This window comes from Xiphophorus hellerii, chromosome 22, assembly GCF_003331165.1.
Source record: "Xiphophorus hellerii strain 12219 chromosome 22, Xiphophorus_hellerii-4.1, whole genome shotgun sequence".
NCBI lineage: Eukaryota > Metazoa > Chordata > Actinopteri > Cyprinodontiformes > Poeciliidae > Xiphophorus > Xiphophorus hellerii.
Window position 1 is genome coordinate 6,065,380 of NC_045693.1, and position 22,833 is coordinate 6,088,212.

General features: G+C 36.0%; 1 protein-coding gene across 1 annotated transcript in view; it reads left to right on the forward strand.

The window, feature by feature from the left end:
• ttc7a (tetratricopeptide repeat domain 7A) overlaps positions 1–7,714 on the forward strand; it is a 51,343-nt gene extending 43,629 nt beyond the window's left edge. Inside the window, exon 20 of the mRNA XM_032554105.1 lies at positions 7,388–7,714. Coding sequence (XP_032409996.1) covers positions 7,388–7,606 — 219 coding nt within the window. The 3' untranslated portion in view covers positions 7,607–7,714. The remainder of the gene's footprint in view (positions 1–7,387) is intronic.
• The last annotated feature ends 15,119 nt before the right edge of the window (positions 7,715–22,833 follow it).

Genomic DNA, 22,833 nt, shown 5'->3' on the forward strand with positions numbered 1-22,833 from the left:
TTAAAGTATACTTATATATTTGCTAGAAATAGAGTAAAATTACTTGGTAAGATTTGGTGTTTTTGCGATGAAAACACAGTGTGGCTCATTTTATTTGAAGCCTGCCCTTAGAATACAACCTCCAGTCTCTGCTCCTCGACGGCAGAGCCACTTATTTTTATTCTGGTTCTGCTGTGGACACATTGTGTGCCAGTGGCCCATTTATTCTGCTCCGCCTTAAGGGGAATTCTGATGATATTCTTGGTTGGTATTTTTACTCTTGAGCTATTATTCTGCAAAAGTACATACTGTACTGGGACTGACTGCTTTCAAGCTTTTTTATTGACTTGGCAACAAATAAAAGATGCACTCCCTCAGGGAAATGACAGTAAGGTTCTCTTATTTTCATTTAGTGGTTCTGATTTTAATTGTGAAATTTGTTGTATCTGTGAAACAGGAAAATAACTGCCTTTGGCGTTTTATACTGGCCCTTTAAAAGGTTTCTTTTTTTCTTTCACCCATTTTCACTTGAACAAACCTTTACAGTTACACTGGTACTTTTCTTACCATGTACACTTTAGGTATTGGGTCTCTTGACCGTTTTTAACTCATATTGGTCAGCTTAAAAGTTTAAGGTTTCATTCACACCAGCTTTAATCAAATTCTACTTTGTTTGCCTAAAAATTCAAACTCTTGTCAGCCTAAAAACCTCGGTCTCAGTTCAGTTAAAGTGAACTCTGGAACGGTTTCGAATGCATATGTGAACGCCCAGCGGTCCATAGCAGGAAGTGCACTATAGCGCAGGGCATTCTGGGTAAATACAACCAAAACACGTTTGTTTTTTGGTTGTGGTACAACACTGACTACATGGGTAAAATGTCTTATTATAAGTGAAAAAATCTGCCTGTGGAAATTGTCTTATTTAAAGTGTACTAAGATATTTGAACTACAAAACAGATCAGATTTTGTGTTTTTGCAGTGCAACTCTGTGATTTTACTTTCATTCACGACTGAGTTGCTGCTATAATAACTTCCACTTTATTAAAATACGACAAACATCCAACTGTTCTTTGATGCAGACGCAATCTGCCAGACTAGGAACTGATTTCATCAGATCACCTGTGATGAGTGATACTTTTAGCAATTTGTACGAAGAGTTACATGAAAAAATGTGTTTACTTTTTTATCGGAAATTTGATTTTAATCTCAGAATTCAGACGTTTTTTCTTGGGTTTTTTTTCTCAGAATTCCAACTTTTTTCCTAAAATTGTTACTCATTTCTGACAATACCAACTTTTTTCTTTGAATTCTATCTTTTCCTCAAAATTCTATCTTCTGAGACCAAAAGTTGGAAATCTGACAAAAATAAATCTTTTTTTTTTTCTAATCCCCCTCTCGTAAATGTGTTACATATTATAAAAGGAGAATAAATACTAACGTTTAAAATTGATTTCAGTAATTAACTGCGATCTGCGCCTGTGGTCTCTGGTACCGAACACGTTGGACTGGATCCGATCCTGAACCCCAGCCCTGCTCCCAGTGGGGCATGAATCCAACCCGTTCCCTGCGTCTTCCACGTTTCGTCCCTTTCCCGTCTGTAGTGGAGCCGGCTGTGAGTCAGTCGGACTCTCGGCCGCGCACGCTTCCTCTTCTACTCCTCTCCGGCAGACGCATATTCGCACGCGGCCTCGCATATGCACGAACGCTCTCAGGACGAGGACTTGTGCTCATTGAATTAATCGCGTTCCAATTATCAAATGCTCACCCATCGCTCCCCGTCTCTCTCTCTCTCTGGCTGTGTGGGTGGGGGCGGTTGTCAGCTGATTAGATAATGCAAATACATTATTTATAACACTTTGGTCGTTCTCACCGCTTTATGGGATTGCCTAGCAACCAGGGAAATATATTCTACTGAGCAAAACCTCTGATAACCATGAATAGATGGAGGGAGGGAAGAAGGCAGAGGAGGACGGAAAACTGGAAGGGGGGACAAACTGGGAAACAACTGGGAGTCGACTGGTGCCTCTGTTGCTATGTTTGGCTTCTCTGCGTTAAATTATTTCTTATTTTTTTGTCAATTTTCATCTCCTGCTTCTTTTAGCTCTTCCGTCTTCCTTTCTTGCATTCATCCTTTTAACCCCCCTTCATTCTCTCTCTTCTTTCCTATCTCTGCGGGTGAGAGTCTTCCTGAGCCAGGTTGATTCTTAGAGATGGCATTAAACAGGTAACCATAGGTTTATGGGCCTTTTTTTGTTGCATTAATCAATCTTAGATAATGAGATTTTAGTCTCTTCAGTCCAGACTATGAGCTGTTTTAGGGCCTCTTGTCTCTTTAAATCCAAATAATCTGCTGCTGGCCACGCCCCTCAACTCAACGTACACTGACATGTGAAAATGGCTGCAAACAGATCTTTGAAAAGCAGAAGTGGAGGCTCCTGTGCAACTAAAAATAATGCACCAAGTGGTTTCTGGATGGTAAGTCAACAACAAAACATACAATGGTAAAACCAGCTGAACAAGCATGCTGGAGCTCAGCTTGGGTTGGTAGGTGACCGGCTGGGCTTCCCTATGGTTGCTAGGTAACGAGCCAGTGTTGCTAGGTGAGGGGTAGCGCCTGCTGGTTTGTGATTTAATAAATGGGAAGTTTTTGAAACGGCTCATTTTCCAGACAGCAATAAACATCAACTTATTTCCAAAAAAAAAAAAACGGTAGAGACCCAAATGGAAGTAAAAAAAATGTGCAAGATGTGAATTTTGCATTAAAATGTTCCCTTTAATTTCTCCTTTAATTTTATTGAACTATGAAAACCTAAGTAGGGCATTGGTGGAAAAAAATCCTAATTTTGATAAGTCAATAAAATTGAAAACAAAAGAAAAATAGTGGAGGTATGATGCTGTGGGCCTATGTGAAGTCTTTGAAATATCAGGACATCTTAAATAAAAGCTGATTAAATCTGCCAAGAAACTAAAAGTGGGACATTAATGTGCTTTTTAATTCAAAACATTTATCAAATAAACAAATTATTCACTAGACAGAAAATCAGTTCCTAAATTTTAGTTATGCTGCTGCTTTTTAAGTTGTCTTGTTGTAATCCATAAATAACATCTTTTTTTATAATCCATAAATCTGCAATGTGTAGAAGGATAATTTAAGGCTTTAATGCATCCTTACTTATTTGACAGTTAATTTATCTGAGTAAAAGTGATTAAATTAATCTGGTTGCTGTAAATAAACCCCTAACTTGGTGTTTTAGTTGTTGCACTGAATCACATAAACAGCATCAGCTGATGCCATACTTCCCTAATCTGGATGCTATAATCAGGTTTCTGCTGGGACGTTTGAAGGTTTCTTCTTTTTTAGGGAGGGGAATCTCTTTGATCCTTCTCTCGCTAAACACCCTTAATTAGATGTTTTGGACTGTTTGAAGTTCCTCTGGAGTTTATCTAATTTTGGCTTGAATGCACCACTGCCCACAACACGAGATAAAAACTGCAGACCCACACCGACGAGGGTCAGTTGAGGTAAAACACGAGGCAGATGGTGGGACTGAGCAAAAAAAGAAACTGAAGAAGCTGTTCTCTTTTCTTTTTTTTTAAGTAATGCTGACTTTAAAATTATCTTAAACTTCTGGCGTTGAAAACAGATTTACTGTAAAACAGATTTATTCTCCCTGCAAAAACACAAAATCTTACCAAGTATTTTTTGTGTAGTTTCTAGTTCAAATATCTTAGTATTGTCTTATTTCAAGTGTACTAACTTATAAATAACTGTTCAGTAAGAAATAGGAGCTTATTCAAAGCAAATAATAACTTAATATTGATTAATATTAAGTTCCATTGGCAGATTATTTCACTTGTAACATGGGAAAAATATCTTTTTATGAGTGAAATAATCTGACAGTTGAACAAATACTTTTTCATCAATATTAAGGAATTATTCACTTAAAATAAACTCCTGTTTCTTGTTGAAAAGTTACTTATTTGTGTTATTTCAAGTGTACTAAGATATTTGCACTAGAAACTAGACCCTTTATATTGGTTTTTATCAACTTGTTAGAGTTTTATGCATTGTTTTGACCTGGTGTTGACAATTTTCACTTGTAAATTTTTGTACATTCACTGGCAAAACAGGAGACAAAGAAATTAAAGAAAAATGAAAATGACTGACAAATATGCAGGGCTCCATTATAAATAGATCATTTTGTCTATTATTTATTATGCCCTTTGGTGGTGATTAATAAATTCCTAATTTGCTGTTTACATTATTTGTAAATTTTAGGTTTTTTATTGACATTTTAATATGTTTTTCCTACTGGCGTTATTAGTTTGACTGTGGATGGAAATTTTAATTTTGCTAAGTCTGGTACATTCATTAATGTGCACTGATTTAAATAAAATCAATCAAAATATTTTTAACCTGGTCCAGGACTTTGTGTTAATTTTGATGAACTAATTACAAAAACTTTAAACTTTTTTTTTTTCTTTTATACATATAAAAGTCCCAAAGTGGAACCTTTGTATTTTGTTTCTGGTACACCCATAAATCTGACACACAAGCAACATGCATAAACCACAGTAATGGATGACAAACTTACCTCTAGTGGCTCACTGGAAACTAATTTTTGTTTCAAAAATACTATCTTGTGGGAAGCTGGAAAAGACTATTGTTTAAGTTGTGCTAAAATGAGTTAACCTATTATGGCGCTATTTAAGCCTAAAATAGCATCTTAATGCTAAACATGTAACAGCTGTTTACATGACTGTGGACTGTTGGCATCCACAGTCGCTAACATTAGTGACTGTGGACGCTAATGTCCACAGTCCACATTTCTAAAAAAGGATTTTTTCAAAGATGTTGCATGAATGGTCAGAGGTGAAACACTTGAAAGTTGAATGAGTGTTCTGCTCTAATCTGATGGTTTAATATCCTAAATAACAGATTAAAAACAATAAATGTTGTTGAGCTCACCTGTATTTATTCAATTTATACAATTAACTTGAATAAAAAGTTTTAATCGAGTCCCATCATTAGCTAAAACCAACAATGAAAATTGATCTTATGCTTTTGAATGCTCATGCAGTCTGTGTTCGAAGTATCGCCACCTACTGGAGCAGTATAGCAATTACAGCACCTTTGACTGGGGTCACTCAGAGTCTAGATGCTGACAAAAAAAAAGAGGAAGAAATTGTTGTTTAAAAATATCTGGAGTAGGCAAACTAATGCCGTAAATGCTAATTATTCTGTAAACTGACACATTCTGACACATTGATGCTAAATGTGGAGAAGAGAACAATAATGATGAATGAACTCAAAGGCCTGCAGGCTCAGACAGGAACTGGTAAACGTCAGCGTACATCCTTTTTGTTCAGAAGTTTTGTTGTTCCTGTGTTTTCATCACAGAGGAAAGAGGAAGATAGTGTGTGTGGGTGTGTATGTTTGTGGTAGGTTTTTATATCTTCGTGGGGACCTATTCCTGTCTACAATGTGGGATTATGGGGACCTCTGCTTTTTGTGGGGACATTTCGTGGTCCCCATGAGGGGAACTGCTGTTTTTGGATTAGGTTTAGGTCTAAGGTGTGAATTGACTTTTGGTTAGAGTCAGGGGTTAGGTATGTGGTGGTTAGGGGTAAGAAAAGGGTTAGGCTGTAGAAAATACATGAAAGTCAATGTTGGGTCCCCACAAGTCACAAAAACATGACTGAGTCTGTGCTTTGTTATTGAAAGTTGCATCAGAGCCTGCAGACAGCTATGTGAAGTTCAGCCCAATTAATCTGGAATTTGTGAGCAGAGACTGCATAACGAGACTTGTCTGTCTGACCTGAGGCCAGCTCAGTGTGTGTGTGTGTGTGTGTGTGATATTGTGGAGGAACAGCTGCCTGTTGTCATCCTCTATGTGCATGCAACACAGCATCTATAGCTTTAATGTGAGAGAGCGTTGAACATTTTGTCTCTGAGATGCTCAAAAACACTCCTGACCTTTAGGAGGGTGGCTGCAAAAATTAGACATTTTCATTTCAAACATATTCTTTGCTGTACCCAACTATTTACAAATTAATGTGTTTTATATTCAGAGTTAGTGTTCTGCATATCTTAATCGTAACTACTTTTAACAAGCAATTGAACAGATGTGTAAAGAAAACGTCACTGGGCCTTAGGGACTCCATAGAAAAGTGGTCAGGTTGGCTTTCGGAGTTTATATTTTAACAACCTGGTTAGGTTTTAACTGAATGTTTGTAACAGGAATACAGATGTTAGAAAAGAAATGGCAGTTAGTAGCTGAATGTTAAATGGTAAAGATGATTTTGTATTAAATCAGAACCTACTTTGCAGCACTGCTGTGTTTGTGTTTAACAATGTGCATCGTCTCTGCCGAGGTTTCCTCTTAATCTCATCATTTGTGGATTTTCTCCGTTTAGTTGGTCAATCCCAGCTGAATGTGACTCTCATTTAGCTTTTGTTTTCGTTTTTTATCCTAAACAACTCAACTCCACAAAAGAGCAACATCATAATCCAAGATTTATGATTTTTTTATATATATATTTATATATATTTTAAAAAGCCACCATCTGCTGACTTGAGGTTTTTATGCAATAAAATGTTTTAACGACAGATATTTGGGATAGAAATATATTAGAGTACTAAAGGCTAGGTGGTAAAGTGATGCTCACTGAGTTTTGAGGATTAAACTCAACATTAGGCACCACTTTTGTATTTTAATATTTATTTAATAGATAAATATAGTCATGTGGAAAAAATAGGACAACCTACAGCAGCCTTTGTGTTTATTGAAATTTTAACAATTCTGGTTACAAAAGATTTAAAACTGAAGCAAAGAAAATATACCATAGTTTAAAAAAGGCATTTCTGGTGAGTAATAATATTTACTTTACTTTAAATATCATGACTTTATTCTTGCATTATTTTGACTTTATTCTCGTAATATTCCAACTTTAGTCTTGTACGACTTTATTTTTGAAATGAGAATATATTCCTCCAGCCATATATTCTCATAACATTGTTTTTTTGTATATTATGAATTTATTCTCTTATTTAAACTTTATTCTCGGGATATTTACCTTATTTTAAAAATATTATTCAGTACTATTTCAGCTGTATTCTTGTACGACTATTTTTGAAATATTAAAAATAAACAGTCTCTTATTTTTTAAATATTTTGACTTCATTCTCGTAGTGTTTAAATTTTATTGTCGTACGACTATTCTTTAAATATTATAAATTTATTTTTGTAATTTAATTTTTCTAATTTTCTTAGCATGTCCTTAATACTCCATCAGACATTTTTGTTCATGGAATTCAGTTATTCTCATTTCTAAATAAATTACACAATATATATTTTTTAGGAGTTGCTTTGTAGCGAACATGTCACATTTCCTGTGTCTCCCTCAGGGTCGCCTGCTGGTAAAAACGGGTCGTGTCCACCTGGGAGAGAAGGTGCTGCGTGACGCCGTTCAGGTCCACAGCACGTCCCACGAGGCGTGGAGCGGCCTGGGCGAAGCGCTGCAGGCTCGGGGCTCCAGCCAGGCTCCGGACTGCTTCCTGACGGCGCTGGAGCTGGAGGCGTCCAGTCCCATCCGGCCCTTCACCATCATCCCCAGAGAGCTCTGACGTCCCGGGCGACAAATCTGACCTTTTCTTAAAGGGGCAGTATCATGTAAAATCAATTGTTTTTATCTTTACATCATGTTATCATGTCATTCCTTCTTCAAAAACATACTTGCTTTGATTCTTTGCATGTTTGAGAAATCCTTTAATCTCCATGGCAACCATTCAGCTGTGCACTGCAAAGACATAAAATCTTACCAAGTATTTTTGTCTAGTTTCTAGTGCAAATATAACTTATCAGCAAGATACAGGAGCTTATTTTAAGTAAATAATTCCTTGATTTTTATTAAAAAGTTCAAGTTCCACAGGCAGATTATTTCACTTGTTACATGGAGAAAATGTCTTACAGGTAAATTTATCTGCCAATGAAACTAGAACTATTCCACCAATACTAAGAAATTATTTACTTAAAATGAGCTCTTATATCTTGCTAAAAAGATACTTGTAAGTTAGTTTTGTCTCACTTCAAGTATACTAAGATATTTGCAGCAGACACTAGCCAAAATCACTTGTTTAAGATTTTGTGTTTTTGCAGTGTGTAAAACGTGTTTGGACGTAGCCCCGCCTTAATGACCAAGCTCCTCCTCAGAACTTTCCAAGCAGCCTTAACTCCAACTTTTCCACTCAGTTCCTTCAGACTAGCCAGCAGCAATTAGCAAACACTTGTTGGAACTGCTCTTCTCATCATTATAGGAGCTACTTCTCAGAGCATTGCTGGTAAAAAAGTTAAAGAGGAGCCATGTTGTGATGACTTCCTGTAGGTGGAGTTTCAGAAAGAGGAGGAGCTTCTTAATGAGACAGAGGCCCAATTTCAAGGCATCTTAAGTTATATTTGATCTATGTAGCATTGACAACTGCAAGTAGCATAGTTACTTGATTATGCTATAAAGTGGTTCTATGCACCTGGTCTGCCCCTTTAACTTATGTGGCAATGAATACAAAATTACTGATTCAAATTTTAAGTTTGTTTGTTCCAGCAAAGCAAAATATGAAAAACTCTATTTATTTGCTGCACATATCCTGAATACAAGCCATCATTTATATGTAGTTAGCTCAGTTAGCTTGACACATAAAACCTGCAAAACTCAAAATATCTACAAATTATTTTTTTCTTGGATAGTTTAATCAGATATAAGAAGACATTTAAAAAGAAAGATTAAGTGGCTGGGGAGAGGGAAGTCTGGGCCTCCCTTCTGAAGCTGCTACCCCCGCGACCCGACCCCGGATAAAGCGGAAGAAAATGGATGGATGTCTAGCTTCTTGTTAAACTGAGCTAAGCTAGGCTAACTTTCAGCCAGGTGTAGCTTCATATGACTTTTTATGATTTGTTAGCTTAAGAATCGAAATTAAATTATATTTTTACAATCAGCAGCATCACTACAGTTTAAGTAATCATTTTCAGACATATTTATTAAATAATACTCCAGCTCACAAAACCTGACAGAGCAACATTTTAGCAAGATTTTTGAGAAAACATTGCAGATCAGATCACAACAAATATTGACCTTCTGCTATTGGATATTATTGGTTGAACTACAGGTGTATTTCAGCAGATCTACGTAAATGCTGACTTGTAAAGCATTTGCAAAGCTTTTCGTTCACACCAGACCAAAACAACAACCACATGTTAACATGAATTTATTTATGCCAGAAAAGTGTTTAAAACTTTGTCACTTTCCTATAGATTGATTTTTTTTTTCCAAATCATCACCTGAGCATTCTTTGCACTATTAATAATAAATTATCTTTTTTTCTTATCATTGATCAAGAACATTGGACATCATTGGTTATTAGTAAAACATGCGAAATGGAGGATTTATGCAAATAAACAACCTCAAGGAAATGAATGTTCTGATGTTTTGCATGCATCTGTTATGTAGTTAACTCTAAACAGATCATATTTCTGGTCATAAATAATGAGCATTATTTTTAACAGGGTTCCTGTTGGTCCTTATCTGAACATTTAATGATTGTTTTGATTCCTGTATGCAAAAACTCACTTTTTCTGATCAGTTTAATGGAAGAAGACACTTTTTCAGCTGTTTTATGTGCATTTATTGCAAATGTAAATAAAAGAAGATGCTCCAAACTGAGACCTAAAAACAGTTGTTCTGACTCATCTAAAAGGGTAAAAAGTTCAGTTTGTTTTATCTAAAGTGAGGAAAAAAATGATCACCCGCCTTGTCTCCTCTGACTAGCGGACGCCACTTCTGTGAGCGAAGCGACTCGGGCTGCTGACTTATGTAATCCTGCAAGCACAATCTTCTGCCTCCACCTCTCTGTTGGTCTGCGTCGCTCGCTGATGTGATGTGATGTGGCTTGGTTACCTAGCAACCAGCCTCTTGTTTGAGTAACTGGGGAAAGCAGGGAGATATCCGCTCTGCTCAACAACACGCATACAGGCAGAGGAGGCCAATAACGCCGCTGCCGCCGTCATGCAGCGCTGCAGACTTTGGGTCTGTTGGATGTCTGCTGTAATCAATGTCTGGTTGTATATTAATTTATTTTATGCGAAGACAAAAATAAGATTAACTGCACCCATCACTTCAGGAATAAAACTTTCCCATTCATCAATACTTTTTTCTTTTTTTGTAATTGATTGCCGTCTCTGCTGTCCAACAAGAGAGAGAGAGAAAAATCTATTTTTACTTCCTTCCCTCCTGACTCACAGGCTCTCTCTTGTTCCATCCTCTCCTCATTAGCACTATGTGAGACACCTACGCCGGGGCTTCGAGAGATGAATGGTCTAATCCCGGAGGGGAGAGAGTGAAATATTACACTGTGCTCACACGTGCACAAATATACACACAGTGGAGGAGAGAAGGGGCCGGCCTGCAAACCCCTGTTGACAAATTTGGAGACACTCGTCTTAGTTTGCGCCAAAAAAATTTGAATATCAGAAATGACTCAGCTCAATATTTTTAATTTCTAAAACATTTCTCATTGTTGTGCATAATTGTGAAGTAGAATAATTAATCTGCAAAGTTACAAATCTGAAAATGTGAATTTGGAGTTGACTTTCGTTGCCCTTTAAAAATAAACTCCAGTTGCATCCTCGAAAAACTAGAGTAAGATCTGTCATAACAAATTTTTCTGGAAGTTATCGTAATAATTTTTGTTTTGCGACCATTTTCCAGTAACACAATAGTAATTGTATAATAATAATAATGCAAGAACGCATTCTTAAAGATCAATAAACTGTACATTTTAAGGAACACTTCATGCTGGAACTCCATTTTAAATATTCAAAATAAACAAACAAAACTACAAATAAAGCTAGAAAAAATTGCATTTCCTACTAAATGCAGTGTGAATGCTGTAAGCTGAATGTTTTTAGTAAAAATTGCAGAAGCATTTAAAGTTAACTGCAGGAAATGTACGAATTAAACAAAAGCAGCAAAATAAAGCAAAAGCCTGGAAAACGCAAATAGAAAAATTGTAGAAGAGGAATGAAAACTTTCCATCAAACCAAAAATCCCATGCAAAGAGCATCAGAAATTTGTGCAAAACACTTTTTACAAAGATAAACTGTAAGGTATCAAAAGTTCATGAGCTACAATTAGCTAAAAAGCTAAGGCTAGCTGAAATGCTAACGATTAGGACTATCATCTTGATTTACAGTAACATACACCATGCCGTGTGGAAAAAAAGCTAAAATTAGCTACAATTTTTCTCACATACAGTGTGAAAAACCCCAGAAATATAAACAGAAACATTAAAAATGTAACAGTTTTCAAGAAAAACGTTTTTTTTTTAAAACATAAAAGTTACATACTGCAGCATTACTAACACAATTACACCATAAAATACTGTGCAGGTAATCAAAAGAATCGATGTCCTTCGATAATTTGGTCAAATTGCAGATTTTCTCATGTAGATATACAACAGGACAGTTTATAAATGTGCTTTTTAGTACGTATAAAGGATTAAAATGTGCTGCATTACAGGGGACAATTCAACACGTTGTGCTCATGCTTAAATGCAGTCAGGACAGATTAACTGGGGATTGACAGCCTGCAGATGAAGATTTATTTACACGCACGCTTACACGCTTCAGATTGTACTCTTTGTGTTTGCGTCATTGTGATGTCAGAGCATTCATACATTTATTTTCTTTTTTTCCTATTTCTTATACAACAGTATGTGTATAAATGTTAAAATCCTGAATTTATGAAACCCCAGTGACACAAGACTTGCTCCCTGTGTGTTTTCTAATATATTTGGCAGTATGGATATCACTCTGTACACACTGAAATTTAAGGTAATTTAGATATAAAATACAAACAGAAGGAAAAAACTTTAAAAAACATAATTTGTTGGTACTGACTGTTGGAGAGTGGACAGTAAAATAAGGCAGAAGAACCTTGTAAGGGAATTTAAAACTAACTAAATATTTAGTTTGCCTGTTAAATATTCATTTAACATGCTAGCCCAACTGGCTAACAAAATATTTAGCCAGCAAACTAAATATTTAGGTCCAAGCTAAATATTTAATTTGGAAATTAAATGTTTAGTTTAAAAATTAATATTTAATTTGGAACCTAATATCTGGTTTACAAGCTAAATATTTAGTTTAGTTAGCCTGTTAATTAACTATTTAACTTGTTAGCTATATATTTAGGTCCAAGCTCAATATTTAGTCTGAAAAATAAATTTTTAGCTTGGAAATTAAATACGTAGTTTGAAAAATAAGTACTTTATTTGGAATTAAATATTTAGTAAAACTAAATATTTAGCTTACACATTGAACACTTACGAAGATAAATATTTAGTTTGCAAACTAATCATATTTAGAACAGTAGCCTGTGAACCAAAGATTTAATTTGCTAGATAAATATATAGCAACTAAATATTTAATCAGAAAAAAATTTATTTAGTTTACAAAAGTAGTAGCTTCCAAATTAAATAGTTAGTAAGCTAAATATTTAGTTTGCATGCTAGCCTACTAACAAAATACTTAAATTGCTATCTATCTATATAGTTAGCAAATAAATATGTAAGTCCAAGCTAAATATTTAGTTTGCAGACTAAACATATATTTAGCACAGTAGCCTGTGAACTAAATATTTAACTTGCTACTTAAATATTTAGTTAGCAAACAAAGTATTTAGGTCCAATCTAGACATTTAATTGGAAAAAAAATATTTCTTTTACAAATAAAATAGCTTACAAATTATATAAATGGTTAGCTAACTAAATATTTAGTGTCCTAGCTTACTAACTAAATATTTAAATTGACATTTATGCATTTAGTTAAACTAAATATGTAGGTCCATGCTAAATATTTAGTTTGAAAATCAAATGCTTGTTATAAAAAATAAATATTTTATTTGGAACTAAATGTTTAGTGTGCAAATTAATATTTAGCTTGAAAATTAAATATTTAGTTTGGAAATGTATGAATAAAATAGTGAAAATATGACGAAAAAAGAACACTCAAATTTTTTTCTGTATGATAAACCAAAATATTTCTGTTGATTTTTGTGTAACTTTACAAACAGGAAGGGGCAGAGAGGGCACAGGCAGGTTAAAGCTGGACGCCAAGAAAGAAATACAAAACCGTGGCTGTCAAAACGCTGCCATGGTGTGAGAGAGGTTATGAGGATCAAATGTGTCCCGTAATCCCATTTAGAAATGAAATGAGAGCAGCCACATGCATAGTTTATCCCCAAGGTGAAAGAGGTTGTGATGATTGCAGCATTACTGCACTGTAATTCCTTGCTAAACATGTTCATATGTATGTTCCCATATGCATTCATAAAAGCATTCGGTACTAATGTTCCTGGTGTCTAAACATCAGAATTTTAGCCTAATTCAATCTGGAACCGTAATCCAGAGATGGCTCTTAATAATAGTTTTCACAGTGTCTGGAAACATGTTGAGGGTTGCCAGATCTGACATGTTCCAGCCCAAATTACAGACAATGTGTGACAGCGCTAGCTCTGCTAAGGCTAACCCTTAGCACTAGCAAACTAAGCACTAAATCATCACAAAATGACTGGTAAAAATGTGACTCTTAATTGCTATCAAGTAAGTCTAATGGAATACCTGGTGGGGTTTTTTTGTTTTTTTTTCTTTTCTTTAAAATTTGCAAGAAAAAAAATTCTATTTTGATATTAATCTCTAAAACCTTCTAGTAAAAACTTGGGATTTTCTGAGTTTCAAAAGTAGAAAATTTGAACATTTTTGTGATTATCATAATTGAATTTTTCTAGAAAAAAAATCAAAAGTCAAAAAATTGGTAGAAAAAAATCAAAGTTTGAGGTTTATCTAAAATATTTCATAGTAAGAATTTGGACATTTCTGATCTTCAGCCGTCAGGTTTTTTTTATTTACTTTCTCACATTTTCTAAATGTCAAAAGTCCAAAATGTTCGACTTTAGAAAATGAAATTGTCAAAAAAATTTCAAGAATTCTTTTCTCACAAACCTTTGACTTAAACTCAGAAATTTCCTATTTTTTTCTAGAAAACTTCTGAAATTAATCTCCAGTGTCAAGAGTTTTTTTCTTCTTGCATTAAAAAAATTATGTTTTTTTTCTACAAAATTTCAAAATTAATCTGAGTTTTTTGGTGGAAATGTACTCATCCTTTAATTTTTTTTATCTAAAATGTCCTTAATACACCATTATAATTTTTAGACAATCTTATCAGGATTTAACGCAGTTGCTTTGACGTCCATCATGGCAGAGTAAGCTGCTTTCTGAACCATTAACTACTTTTAGAAGAGCTTTTAGTAACATCCTTAAAATCATGAGTCCAGCTGAAGGCCCGCGGGCCAAACCTGGCCCGCCAGAAGATGTAATGTGGCCCTCAGGACTCTAGAAATAATGTTTAAAATAACAGTTGTGTTCTTCAAATATTATTTTATCAATCAGCAGTTTTATTTGTATTGTGCCAAATTAGGTAAAAACATGTTTAATACTATTTAATTTCTCACCAAATGCAGAAACAGCTGTTTATTAATATTAATAGGTAGTTTTATCAACACATTCTGCCACAAACTGCCCTTTAATTCATTCTTGGCTGTGATGTGGCCCAGAATAAAAATGAGTTTGATACCGGTGTTTTAAACAGAAGCTAGGGCTTTTTAAAATCTACATATTTTTGATTTGCAACAATATTTAAATGAAGTCTGAACCAGGTGAAATCACCTTTAGGGCTTCATAACGTAAGCTAACGCAACACAAAAGTACAGAAGTAACAAATTTCCAGGTAAACATTTGATGTATTCTGGTGTTTATCCACAAGCGACTAGCATGAACAGCAGCTTGGCCTCCATCAACCACTCCAGGCTCACCTGATAGCCTCCAGCTTTCTTGGTTTCCATCCACACACACTCTGCCGTGGTGCCAGCACCATTAGCCACCCAGACAATGACCCTGTTGTTCGCTAACAGGCGCCTCTGGAGCTGATTAAACTTTTAAATGTCATTTATTAGAAGTGGAACGTTGTCGCAGTGGGTCTGTCGTCGGCTGAAGGAGTAAAGAGATACCTGGTCACACCGCTAGCCTCTCACCAAAGCTAAACTCCTCAGTCATCACCCTCAGAGTTGGTCTGTGGAGCTGAGCGGCGACGTTTTCAAGACATCTCAGGTTTTATAGTAAAGCTTTAATTTGGATATGCTCACATCACAAACTCACCACAAGAACTGAAAACATCAAGTTTTTGGCTGAGTACCAACCAAAACTGGACCAGTTGTTCCGGGAGAATGTAGTTCCTTTAAATTGGTTGGGATGAGCTCTTCTTTTCAAAATAATTCATACATTTTCAGTTGGGTTGGGGTAGAAGCTTTAGGAAGCTCTATCCATGGTCCAAGTAGAAAAATTTCAATGCTACCAAGGTTAGCATAAATCCAATGAGAAAACAAAAACTGATTAACTGAAATCAATAAAAATAGCAATAAACAGAAAAACTATAACTAACTGGAACTATGTTGTGTGTTTATAAAACTAACTAGATCATACTGAAATTATCGGTGTAATATTCTTCATTTTTATGTTTATGATTCTATTTATTAGCCTTTTTCTTCCAAAGTGACGTCAGCTGTCGGGAAATTACGGTACACAGGTGGGAATTACTGTCAACCACAAAATGGCAACAGGAAAAGTTGGTAGAAAACACCAAAGTCAGCTGGTTGTTCAAAAACAAATGAAAACATTTAAAAAAAAATTTATTTCAATGACCCAGAATCAATTCAATACTTTGAACTTTTTTAATTCAGCAACTAAAAATTAGTTAAAGTATGAAAGTACTAAAACTACTACAACAACTAATAAACACTAAACAATATTTAACTAATAATAACTAATAAAAACTTGCAGGCACACTCTAAAAATGAACTAGAACTAGCTGAATTAGACAAACAAAAAGTCACAACAAAATAAAACTAAAATATTTGTCTGTCCTGTTCAATCATAACTATTTCCTGAAGGCATTTGATTATGGATCTTCCTCAGTGCTTTGCATTTAAAATGGTCTATTCTGTGTTTTTCAGGCTCTTTGTGCCATTTCATTGCACAGTCTAGTAACATTATCACTTTCTATTTTTAAAAGTTGCAAAAGTTTGCACTTATTTTTATTCTGCCTTACCCTTTTTTTCTTTTATTCTTCTTTTTATATCATTTTGTAGTTTAAACAGCTGGTTACTGTTTGTGAATCTGAATCTGTTATAAAAATGCTGCATGTAACAAAAATAGCTTCAAATAAATGTGACTAAAAATGTGGAGAATCTAGCTGCCAAACGTGCCAAACGTTCCGCTGGGGTTGCTAGGTGATGGGGCTGCACTTGGCTGGGGTTGCTAGGCAACGACAAAGTGCCCATGGAATGTGACGCAACAATCTGGAGGTTTTTGAAACGTCTCAATTCTAAAAACACCAGAAAATATTTATTTTCAGAAGCAGTCGAGACCCAACTTGAAGTACAAAACAGGTGAATTTTGTGTAATTAAATCAAAAACATATTTATGTGGTGTGGCTATTTAAAACCATGCGCGCCTATAAAAGGGAGCTTAATTGAGAACAAGAGAGCTGGGGTTGGCCCGAGGAGAGGCGGGCGGTGATAAGTCCTCAGTATGAGGCTTCTATCCCAGATCAGGCCTGGACTGCGGAGGGAATAAGAGCTCTGACTGGAGACTGAGACACACTTAGGTTACTGAGAGCTTTTTGCTTTCAACACACCACCACCTAACATCTAAATCTGTTTCACAGCGTCTTGTTGAACCTTTATGAGTTTCAAAGTATCAGCAGTTACAGAAATTAAGAGAATTTAAAGATTTCCTCCATTTAGGGAAAACCTCTCTTCACACAGTTAAGGTAGTTTCATGCAGTTCAAGCTCAAAAGACAACAAACGAATGAAAAATCCTCATTATGTTGGCTGCACTGCAAAAACACCAAATCTTACTTTTTAGTCTAGTTTCTAGTGCAAATATCTTAGTACACTTGAAATAAGACAAACCAAACTTGCAAGTTACTTTTCAGCAAGATATAGGAGCTTGTTTTAAGGTAATAATTCTTGAATATAGATTTTTTTTTAAGTAATTGTTCCACTGGCAAATTATTTCACATATAAGACATTTCTTCCATATTGTGAGTGAAATAATCTACCTGTTGTACCTGTACTTTTTCTTCAATATTAAGGTCTTATTTACTTAAAACAAGCTCCTACATCTTGCTGAAAAGTTACTTCTGAAGTGTTATAAGATATTTACACTATAAATTGGAAAAATACTTGGTACGATTTGGTGTTTTTGCAGTGTGCCTCTCACCAAACAACAGATTTAATCGAGTTTTGTTACTGAGCAGATAGGGGCAAATTTTTGTGGAAATCCAATGTTTTCTGATTAAAAAAGGTTTTCATTAGATATCAGAACAAACCTTTTGCTATTTGCTCACTGACCAAAATACACAATATAAATAAATATAAAAGGACATTTCAGCAAAATGTCTTTCTGACAATATTTTAGCCACACAGTTGTATGTAAACATAATATCCATCAATTATTGTGAAATTAAGTTGATGTGGTTGTATATTATTGCTTTGATTCCATATATTTGTGTAAAACTAGCATGGAAGGACATAAATATTAGCACTGAAGAGAACGGTAAGCAAATTACATTGGATCAACGCCCATTTGTATTCAAATAGTCGAAGATTTTTTATGTGAATGGAAACTCCAAATAATTCACAGAAAATTCCCCTATTCACAACTAAAATTTCCTAACGAAAATGTAGCTTGGGAAGCTAAAATACAAAGGCTCAATGATACTTGACACGCTATTGGCTGATTTTTTCAAAACAACCAATCCAGGAGCTCCATTTATTTTCCTTGGCACTGATTGGCTGTCCTCCTAAAAGGAGGGAAGACTGTAGATGTTGACTTCTAAGACAGCTTCCACTTTGCTTATGGATGCGTGTCAAGTTATATTCAGTGTTTGAACAATTAAAATAAGCAGTTTTAAGAGCTTTCAGAAGGGGTTTGAAGTTAGCGCTGTCAATCAATGCTGCTAAATGTGCTAAAACAACTAAACGTTCCAGGAAAACCAATCATCAGTGGTCATGCTAACTAGCATTAGCATTTGTGGCAGGCTATGTTGTGTTGAACTAGTTTTGTAGTGTGGCTACAGGAGGTCAGTTTTTTCTCATGACATAATGATCATTTAAACAAATGTGTAAAAAACATATTTTTTATATAAAAATGAAGCACTGTAATAGACACTCCAGGTGCAACAAATATAAATGAGGCCTAAAATTTCCTCATTCCATTTGTTTTCTGTTGCAGAACCTGTTATCTGTTAATAACGTTTATTGAAAAAATGAAAAAAAGCCATTGGTTTATTACCAGAGGCGTTATTGTTTTATCCTCTATAATCAATAAAGCACTCAAATAAAGCCTGATGGAGTGGGCTTTAATCCTTGGATACGATCTGATAGTCCGGGCGGACAGAAAAGGGATGAATATAACTCTCCACTCCCTCAACAACTGTCAAATTGGCCACGACACAAAATTCTTCTGCTCTTGGGCGTCGCTTTGCTAGCTGTGAGGATGAACCAGGCACTGAATAAACGCTCGACTCTAATGACAGGAAACGTTTCATTTGTCCCTGATTGTACGGCGATGATTCCAATCTCTTCTTTCTGGGATTGTTGTCCGCCCTGGTTTTGTTTCATCACCACAAAGTGCTAGGCATGTGAAGTAGGTAGCGATAAGAATAGCTGTTTTATTGTGTGCCACTGCCTTGGCCTCCTCATGCTGAATGTGTTATCTGAGGGTGCAGCAGCATGCCGCGTTAAGCTATGTGCATGTGACGCATGGCTGAACAGCATTCCTCCTCCTGAGTGCATAGCAGGGCCGAGATAGTAGGAAGGCAGAGCGGCCCGGCTGCCAACAAAGAGGGAAAGACGAAGAGGGAAGGGAGTATTACCAAGAACATGCAGTTAAGTGGAATGAAGTACCCTTTGTAGCAGATAAGATCCTTCTGCTTCCCTGGCTGGCGTCACCGAAGCAATTTGTGCACAACAAATGCAGCTGATAATGTTGGTGGCAAACCACAAAATCCCTCGCGAGCGTGTTGATAAACCCTGGACCAAGTAATAAAAGGCTCTTCCCTCTTTTTATGCATTTGGTTAGCAAACAGAATGCATGAAAAGAGCTGGTGATCTGGGATTACACTTGTGTGAAATCAGACTACGGGGAGGATCACTGCCTTCCAGGACAGTTTGGCTGCCAGTCGTGGTGCCAAACACACACACACACACCCACACACACTGCAAAAACACCAGGGCAAATATCTTAATACACTTTAAATAAGACAAAACTAACTTACAAGTAACTTTTCACCAAGACGTAGGAGCTTCTTTTAAGTAAATAATTCATTAAACCACTTCAGCAAATTGAAAGCACAATTACAAATTACAAAAGCACTACAACATTAACAAAACGGAAGAGGTATGTCCTAGTGGGAGACCTAAGAAATCGCTGATTGGACTACAGCTCGTTTTTACTTTTGAACCGGAAGTTATTCTGGCTTTAACGTGTTTTATAAAAACACGAATGTTCTCGGTGATCCAAAGCTTCTTGCCACAACTGCTACAAAAGTTTGGTGACAGCTCAACCAGCTCTTTCAGTTTGGGCAATACGTGGCGACGTGACCGTATTCCCGCTTGCTTTGCTTCTCATTAAAACGAAGCACACCAGAGTAACTTCCAGTTCAAACAAGCTGTAGTCCAATCAGCGATTTCTTAGGTCTCCCACTGGGACATACCTCTTCCGTTTCGTTAATGTTGCAGTGCTTTCGTTAATGTATAGTGCTTTTGTAATTTGTAATTGTGCTTCGTTAATGTTGTAGTGCCTGTTCAAGGAAGCATAACAAGTCACCTTTAAGGAATTATTGACCTAAAACAAGCTCCTATATTGTGTTGAAAGGTTATTGTAAGTTAGTTTTGTCTTATTTAAAATGTACCAAGATATTTGCCCTAGAAACTACACAAAAATAAGATTTTGTGTTTTTGCAGTGCAAGAAAAAAGCTCCAGGTGGATTGATCCTTTCTTTTATCCTTCCACCTCCATCTACTTAGTGCCTCACTCAAGTGTTCATAACCCTTGAACTCTTGCTGCAACTGCAAATTTCAATCTATTTCGTTGGGAGTTTAGATGATTGACTGACACAAAGTAGATCAAAGTGGTGAAGAGAAAATGATAGATGAGTTAAAATGTGGACCAAAAGAAGTGAAAAATGTGACATGCACGATGTCCAGCCAGCCTGTACATGAAAAAACTAAAAATGATCCAGCTTGACTAAATGGAAAGCATTTCTAACCAGTAACTTTCCAGCTTTACCAGAGATGTTTTGATCAGATTCCTGCTGACATAAAAGTAGTAGCATGACAGCGCCACCACCATGTTTCAGTTTTCCTCTCTTTCTTTTTCTAGTAATGAATGCTGCAAATCACTTTAGCATGCTGATAAGTTGATGTGAAATGCGAAAATGTCCGATCATTTGTTAATTATGTTACTGGTATCTATACTAAAAAACAAGGCCCTGACAGCATAAATGTGTTTGAAGAAACCTAGCATACGACTAATTATTGTGTATTAATGTGAATGACACACAGTATGTGTGTCACACAGTGTACATCACTGTATACTGCACATTGTGGTGCAACTTTAAAAAAGCCAGTCTTCAAAGATTGAAGGTGGCTTATAATGATGCACTGAGACTCTTGTTAAATAAACCCAGATGGACCAGAGCCAGTGAACTGTTTGCACTGTCTGCTCGCGTCAGCACTTTGCTGGCTGTTTTAAGAAAGCTTATGTATAAATTTATTTGTCGTTTAAACGAGTCTAATAATAGAATTATACTACTGTTGACTAATATTAAATATAGTGCAGTAAAATACTAATCTGTACTCTGGAGACATTGGTATGATTCCCTTCTGAATGACTAGGAGTCGTTTTTTTTATTCTTTTATTGTCTTTGTTTTCCTTTCTATGTAATCTGGACTCTGAGTCTGTAATAAAATCGATCTATCTATCTATATATAGAAGTTGTATTTTTTACATTTTAAGCTTCTGTTTCACCGTTTTGGCTAGCAAGTGTGTTGCTATAGGCCTTTCAAAAGTCTCTCTCCATCTCTGTCTTTGTCTTTCACTTCTCCTTTCCTCTCACCCACTAACACACATACTGGTCATCACCAGCGGTGGGCCAAGCAGAAATAGCACTGCCCCTCCTCCGCCCTCCTCCTCTGTCCCTGAACACAGGACCAGCTTTTCATTTCCAGTTGTTCTCTGATTTTAACCGAAAGAGACAGGACAATGATTTTGTCCTCATAGGGTCGACTGGTACCGCTATGTGCCATTTGATCCCAGCCACCAGCCCCTGCCACACCTGTCCCACCTGCTCCCACAGGTGACAATGCAGGTGGCTTCAGGGGAGTTGGTGGTAAAATCATTGAGCCTCTTTGACAGTGTGCTCAAGCCGAAGCGCCTGGCCTGATTTTCCACTGGGACAGCATGTGGAAATGTTCTCCTGAGTGGGACGGGTAGCTGGTACATACTCCTTCTGTCTGAGCTTTTGAACTTTGACCTGTATTTTGTTTGTCAGATCCTTCGTTTTTTAGTTTAGACAACAGTAACGTGTAATTAACAAAAGGTCGGGTATTTTTGCATTTCACTTTAGCTTATCAGCATGCTAAAATAGCTATTTGTCAGAATGTATATATGCTAAAGCAGCTAATTAATAGCATAGTTAAAGTAGCTACTTAGCAGCATGTAAAAGTAGCTAATTATCAACATGCAAAAGTAGACAAATATTAAATAATGCTCTATTTAAAAGACTTTTGCAGGTTGCAAAAACACAAAATCTTACCATGTAATTGTGGTTTAGTTACTTAAAAGTAACATTTTAGCAAGATAGTTCTTCAACATTGATGAAAAAATACTAATTCTATTCTCAGATCGATTATAACATAGGGAAAATGTCTGTTAAATATAAATTAAATAATCTGCCAATGGAACTAGTATTTTTTTATCAATATTAAGAAATTATTTACTTAAAACAAGCATATCTTGCTGAAAAGTTACTTTTAAGTTAGCTTTGTCTTATATCAAGTTAACTAAGATATTTGCACTAGGTATTGTTAGACCAACACTTGGTAAGTTTTTATGTTTTTGCAGTGTACAAACAATTATTATTAATTTGTATTTTAGTTACCCATTAATCAGATTTGTGCCTGTGGAAACAGCTGAAAGATTTACATTTCTGAGCAGAAGCTATTAAAACACCTTAACGTGAGCCGTTTCCATCAGGCCGAAGTGTCAATTAGCAACACTTTCACTTAACCACACTGTGGGATTTGTTTGGCTGCTTAACCTTTGACCAAAAAAAAAAAAAATTCCTCATGTCGCAACGACGCAGCTAAAGAGAAAAGTGCTCTGAGCTCTGCAGTAATAGCACCCTCGGGGTTTCTTAGCACCCTTCCTTCTCTCTCAACACTCAGCAGCTGCCAGCGCAGCTCAGATATCCATCAGCTACCAGCTTAGACACCAGGCTAAGGCTGCAACACTCTGCAACTCGAGCCAAAGCTGACTGGTCAACCAGCACAGAGCCATAATAGGCCCTCAAGTGAGGATACAATCAGGCAGCCTGTAGGATCGGTTTTCTCTGACCCCTGCGGTTGTCATAACCTGCTCGAATGCATGGCAGATCCACGTTAGGTCATAGCTTGTAATC